At 44.6% G+C, this 7,000-nt stretch overlaps 1 protein-coding gene across 1 annotated transcript in view; it reads right to left on the minus strand.

Annotated features, from left to right (window-relative positions):
• The window catches only part of TTC21A (tetratricopeptide repeat domain 21A), a 76,703-nt gene that overhangs the window by 49,641 nt on the left and 20,062 nt on the right, over positions 1 to 7,000 (minus strand). The window contains exons 13-14 of the mRNA XM_014519619.2: positions 5,386 to 5,543; positions 1,791 to 2,006 (exon numbers count right to left, since the gene is read on the minus strand). Of these exons, the coding sequence (XP_014375105.1) occupies positions 1,791 to 2,006; positions 5,386 to 5,543 (374 nt within the window). The remainder of the gene's footprint in view (positions 1 to 1,790; positions 2,007 to 5,385; positions 5,544 to 7,000) is intronic.

Consider the following 7,000-nt stretch of genomic DNA (forward strand, 5'->3'; position numbering starts at 1 on the left):
GCAGGCCCTATGAGGAGAAGCTAAGGGACCTGAACCTGTTCAGCCTCCACAAGAGAAGGCTGAGGGGGGATCTAGTGGCCTGTTACAAACTAGTCAGAGGGGACCAGCAGGCATTGAGGGAGTCTCTGTTCCCCCAAGCACAACCAGGAGTGACAAGAAATAACAGTCACAAGCTGGCAGAGGGTAGATTCAGACTAGACATCAGGAGGTGCTACTTCAGTCAGGGAGGCTAGGACCTGGAACCAACTTCCAAGTGAAGTGGTGCTGGCTCCTACCCTGGGGGTCTTTAAGAGGAGGTTAGATGAACACCTTGCTGGGGTCGTTTGACCCCAGTACTTTTTCCTGACATGGCAGGGGGTCGGACTTGATGATCTGCTCAAGTCCCTTCTGACCCTGCCAACTATGAAACTATGAAAGATATGCTGTGTGAGACTTGTAACAGAGCACAAGGTGCTCTGTTACTATCAGGGGCCTGAGCGGCAGCCAGGCAGCCACAGCTGGCTGCAAGTCTAATCAAGCCAAGCTGGGCTCTGCATTGCAGAGCTGGCAGCAGTTTGCTGCCAAGAGCCAGAGGGTCAGCACCAGCTGAGTTCCTGCTCAGCACCACTTGGAAGTAAGGGAGGAGCTATGGGAGTGGCTGGAGACTCCCGGTCCTGGGCAGGACCTGAAACTTCACCCTGCCGGGGAAGGGTGGCCTGGTGGAGCTACCTGTGGCAAGGTAGCTTCCCAGAAATACCAGGCCAGCTACCTCCCCGGTGAAAGGTGGATAGGGGCACCTGAAAATCCCAGCCTGCATATCCTTGGTGGGTTGTCATCCAAGACAGAGGGAGCCCAGGCACACAGGAGAGCCTGAGCACGTTAGGGAGCCAGGAATTAGTATCCGGGGAGGTGGAGCCCTGAGCCCTTGGGAGCCATTAGGGAAGCTCCCAGGAGAAGGGATACGGGGTAACTTAGAGAATGTAGTGGGACGGGGCTTGGAGCCCTAGTCCCCGTTGTGAGGGGCTTGCAGCCTGTAGTAAGGTGGTCTGGAGCCCAGAGACACAGAGAGCAGTGTGATGCCCAGGGACAGGACTTAGAGCCCGAGGATGGGGCTTAGAGCCGGGAGAAGCTTATGGCCCAGGGACAGGGCTTGGAGCCTGAGGACAGGGCCTAGAGCCTAGGGAAGGGGCTAGTAGGCCTAGGGAAGGGGCTGGGAGCCCAATTACTAGTGAGATAATGATAAGGCTGGGTGTTAGGCCAGGAAACATCTCTGAGGCATGGGACACGTTAAGGGACGGTTGGAGTGTATATAGAGGCCCTTGTGATCAGGGCAGGTAAAGGGCAGCCTCCTGCCTGATTAAGATCAATCAAACAATCAGGAACATCAAGGCATGGCAGAAGAGATGGGTGGGTGGTCTGCCCAGAAGCAAGTGGGCAGGCATACATTGAGAGCAGCACAGGGACACCTATATGTTAGACCCCAAAAGATCAATGCTGAATCTTTCTCTTTATTTCTTATTCTTCTACAAGGTCAGGCATAGACTGCACCCCATAAGAAATTCCTATCAGTCAACATGGTAGCAGTCTGCAAATTTGAAAATATGTTGCTGCCTTATGAATGTCACATAGTACTTTCAATTCTACTTTCAAAAGTCATTTTAACACCAAAAATCAATCTTGTTGTTTTCTATTAATTTTTGTCTAGTTTGGTTTCTCAATGGAATTTTGTTTAGATTTTCCTAATGAGAATGGTTCCTGACTTTTTAATTAAAATCTTTGTTAAAAAGTATGGAATATATATAATATCTTACCAACTCCCCATTTAGTCGAAGAGCTTCTGCAAGTTCTAGGTATATGGATACCTGTTCACTGGTTGTCACACGGGTACCATGGACTTTTTTAATTTCACCTTTCTTCATAAAAGGTAAATTGATAATCATTTTTAAAATTTTGATGGCTTCTGGATGATCTCCTGCTTTATTATTTGCTCTAGCCTTGATGAAGTGATATAGTGGATAATCACGAACCTGGAAAAAGTAGTAAGAGCATGTTTTATGATGAAGGGAGAAATTCAGATACTTTACTACTAGAACATGCTCCTAAAATAATTACTTAATCAAATATTAAAACTCAATTCTCAATTGCTTTTTGATGTGAAACCATTACTGTGGAATTTTCAAAGTGCATTGGAAAAGTGAACAGTTTTTTCAGATACAGAAAAATTGCTCTCAAATAAAAAAAATATTAAATTTGAAAGTAAAGCAAAGAAGGTATCTCCAGACCAAAAATGTTTTAAACATGCCTACTAGAAGGATACTCATTCTTCCAGAGGGGAAAGGGCATCACCAGAAAAACCAGGAGTAATGGCCTCAAACTCCTGGAAGATCCATTCAGGCTCAACATTAAGAAACTATGAATCTATGAAAAAATGACCACTCTCAGGGCATAAGACTATATTCCTTATAATATCTCTTACCCTACCTCTAGTGTGGTGACAATAGACCCCCCAAACAAATTGCTGTTTTGGGAATATCAGCTTTTCTGAGAGCATAAATATACATGCAGAAGTAAAAAAACAGGATGAGGATGTATCTGTGTGTGTCAGTGCCTAGTGCCAGGATCGGTTTATATGCATTTTCACTTCTGCTGTATGTAAATGACTTGACTGTACTGTCCAAAGGGCAGATCCAGTTTGGTAAAAGAGACTTCTGCACTTAATTGTTTTGCCCAAGAACCATAATCCCAAATGACCAGGTGCAGGTGCCTGGAATCCCTGGAATATAGTCAATGGTGAGGCTTAGATGCCTCTGAAAAGAGATTCTGAGAGGTGGAAGTTGTCTAGGACTATTACATAGGAAATCTAAGGTAAGCTATAGTTAAGCTAAGGCTCTGAAAAGGAGCTTGGGAAAAGCAGGCTTCACTGGCCACTGAATGGTTTTACAGGTTTCCCTTGCCAACCGCTGGGGTTAGGTTCCTGAAAGTTCCCATGGTTGGCAAAACCGTGCTTGGTAAGACAAAAGGCTTATGGGAAAATGGCAGGTGGTGGGATCATGCACAGCCACAGAAAACCATGGTTACTCAAAACTGTATACCATGCTAGCCAAAATGGTATATAGAATATTAAGTGTGGATACTCAAAACTGTGGTTGGCAAAACCGTGATTGGCAAGGGAAACCTGTATAAGAAAGGTAACAAATAAAAGCACACTAATGAGCAAAGGAGGTGATCCAAAGAAGACACTAGCTAAATGACTTGAGAAGTAATGTAAAAAGTAAGAACCCATTAATAAGGAAAGAATCTATTCTGAGAAGGGAGAAGCAGGCAAAAATAAATTAAGGCTAAAATAAAAAGAATCGAAGATGCATATGAGTGAACATGACAAAACAGGCAAGAAGAAATGGACATCACAAGAAAAAGATCAATAAACACTGGCACAAGACTAGGGAAATTTGGGTATAAATACAGGGGCTGCGAGCCTTGTTTTTCATAGCATCCTAGGGGAGCATAATCGATGAACTGTGTTGCTACTTGTCATGGGCAAGTTTCACAAGGTGGGTGGACTGTTAAGCAGACCAGCTGGTGTACTGTCCAAGTGACAATAGATCTCTAAGCTTCCTCCACTGAACATAAATGTAAATCGTTCTTAGTGAATTGCATCCCAGGCTCCAGGGGGCTGCTTGAAGACAACAACTTCTTAAAGCACACAAATCCAAGCAGCCTAAATACGGAAAGTGACAGTAAGCAAAGTCCCACCCAAACACCCCCATGCCTCAAAATTCCACTGGTGACTCCAATGTGACTCAAACATGCACCTTTTAGAGAACCCAGACTCCAGCAGCATAAGCACCAAAAGTGACAGTAAGCAAGAGGAAGCAAACACCACAACAGAGAACACTGTACAAAGGGGCTTATATGAATCCGCACTCCATTCCACAGTTTAGTCAAGCCCATTAAGCTGCACATTAAGTGCTGGCATTCGTTTAAAATCCAGAATACCCAACTCATAGGGTAGAAAACTAACTGACTGGTAGCAGCAGCAGCAATATCCACTGTTTCCACACTAGGTTGGTGGTCAGACCACTTGCCCAGGAAATAAGACTTAGGTTCAAGATCCTCTTTGGGAAGGGAGTCTGTGGCAAAGTGGGGCTCCCCGCCTAGCCACAGTGCTAGGTTTCCCACATATAAGATGTTAATTATAGTGGGAGGCTGCCCATTCTTGCCCCAATGCCAGGGGGCGTTATCTGCAGCTCCGTACCTCCCTTACACCACAGCCCATGCCTCGCAGATGGCATTCAGCTGTTGATCTCACCAGCCCCACACTGGGCCCCAGAATCCTCCAATCGGGACCCCTATACAATCCCTCCATTCAGGTGGCCTACCTCACCTTCATTCAGGCTGTCTGGCTCCCTGAAACCATTTCGCCTTTTGGGCGTGATCCCCCGGGACCTTTGGCCACACAGGCCCTGGCCTCACCTCCAAGGACAGTCGGGACCCCGGGCTCTCAGCTCTGGACACCCCTCGTGGTGGGCCCCTGGCCCTTTTGACCTTTCTGGTTCTGGCCCCAACATTGACCAGTCAAGGGTATTCTACCTCAGGCCTCTGCCACTAGCCCCTTAACTCTCTTGGGTCTGCCTTCTGATCCCTACTAGGGGGTAACTCCCAGGTTGAGGGAGCTGGGGTGACTCACACCATGACTGGTGTTCCAGGGTCTCATGGGGACTCTCGCTCCCTTCCTGGAGCAGCATGTCAGTGTGCTCTCTCTATATAAACGTATTGGGCTCTCAGCCCTCTGGTTTTCCTCCCCCTTCACTGGGGTTCCTTATCTCTACCCCCTCACTTGGGGCTCCACGGAGTCAAACCCATATCTCACTTGCCATGGTTACAGAATAGGCTGGGTAGGGAAACCATCCATCCCTTTTGTTGAAGAAAGGCTAGAGCAATACACAACAGGCAGCTGAAATCACTGCTGTAAGTATGACTTAGATATGCCTGAAATGTTAGATATCCCTGTAATAGCAGGGATGAAGGCAGAGGTTAGGTGCCCTAATCTGGAACACAATGGAGATCAGACAGGAGGTAGTGATCAAAATGGATTGCTTCTGAGCAAAGACAAAAGCTTAAATCTAGGTGCTTAGATTACTCCATAGTGAAAAATGGAGGATCTGATGAAAACAGGCACCAAAATGTGATTTATGTCTGTTGGAACAGGGTTTATCCCGATTACCTTCTGGGATTAAGCGCCTAAATTCTGCCTAAATCCTGCGTAGGTGCCTATGGAACCAATTCTGGATCTGAAACTAAGAGAATGTTTTGTGTAACTTAGGCGATTAGCAGACATTGTGATTGTATATTGTGAACAAGTACTTTCAATATAATGATTTTCTTTTATTCATTACTAGTTCTCACCTGAAAATTGTGACTAACCCCCACCTCCAATGAATACGAACATTCCTTAAAGTTTCCTTGACATAGATAGATCTGGGCCATTAGAAGATGGACATCTGCTGAGGTAGGATCTAAATCCAGACAGCGTTGCAGTGTACCTTGTGCATTTTCTAATTCTCCTGCAAAACAAATGACCATTTTTAATTGCCCTTGACTTGCATATCTTCAGGACAGTCTCAAATAAGCAACACAAATATTCTAGTAATGTAAAAATAGACACATGTGTTGTGATGCTGTCAGTGTTTGGTATGTGAAAAAGCCACAGCCTATACACCTAAAAAGTATATAATTCCTAAGAAAGCCTGATTAAAATTAAACAATGTGATGTACAGAAAATGTTCAGTGTCACCATGTCAAATGTATTCTGTAGGACTCTTCAGCATTCTGACTGTAATTTTTACTGAATATACAGATATGGTAAGTACTTCCCTTCTCTGTTTTGTTCTCAGACTGGTAGAGGGTCATCAGTCAGACAAGCCCCCTCATCCAAAGAAATGAGAAGTTACTTGCTAAAAATTAGAGTCCTTCACAACTTGTGAATTGCATAAATGCCCAAGGCTCTTGACTGAAGACTCTAGCCTTTATAGTATATATAGAACACACTTAAAGCTCTTCTTTTTCTTTTGCCCCACACTAAGGGAAGAAAAGATGATGCAGTTTCTGTTCTTCAGTTTTAGCTATTGCTTGTAATTCAAACAAAGGGCGGATGAAGGTGTGCGTATGGACAATACATCTTGAAAAACTCCAATTTCTGGTATCTTCTCTTTTTCCCTTGCAGTGATTGCCCATGTATGCATCCCCACAGTGGCTGCCATCTCAGCAGTGCATACATACTGGGAGCTGGATCTTGGCATTTCACAGGGGAACCTAAAATTATCACAGGCAGATAAACAGCCCTAAGAAAGGCCAAGGATATTTGAGCTCAGAAGGCACGAGGCTTGGAAAAGAACATGTTTTTTTTCTGGCTAAAGGTGGAATGCAGTAGCCACTTCTGGCAAAACTCTGAATGAATCTTTATGACAACTTGTCTGGGTAAAAGACTGTATAGGAAGGATAATGGTTTGGATCTCACCTATCTTTCTTACCAAAGTAATTGTCAAGTAAGTTATTCCCTTGGAAAGGTGAAACAGAGAACATGTTGCCATGGGCTCAAACCAGTGACTATTATGTTATTTTCTCATTAAGGAATCTTGAGATTGCTGGGTGAAAAAAACAAGTGCCAGGGGTCTTTACACCAAAAGAGGAAAGACTGGACTAGGTGGGGGATCTTCTCTCTTGCTTATTGGATGTTTTCCCAGGCTATATATAGTTTGCCACCAGAACTGCATACATCTCAAATGAAGTCTGGCATGCCCTGTCATAAAAGTAGGCATAAGCATAAGCAAAAGGCAGGGATTTCTTTGGATGATATCTTTTATTGGACCAACGGCATAGTTTGGATAGAGTTAGGCAAGCTTCCAAATGCAAGACATTTTTCATAAGGTTTTCCTTATGAACCTTATGAGGTTATGTCCTTGTGGACATAAGGAAATACGCATCTTTTAATCAAGAGGGGCAAAGTAGTCCCCTTCCTGCT

Source organism: Alligator sinensis, unplaced genomic scaffold (assembly GCF_000455745.1).
Source record: "Alligator sinensis unplaced genomic scaffold, ASM45574v1 scaffold885_1, whole genome shotgun sequence".
Taxonomy (NCBI): Eukaryota; Metazoa; Chordata; order Crocodylia; family Alligatoridae; genus Alligator; species Alligator sinensis.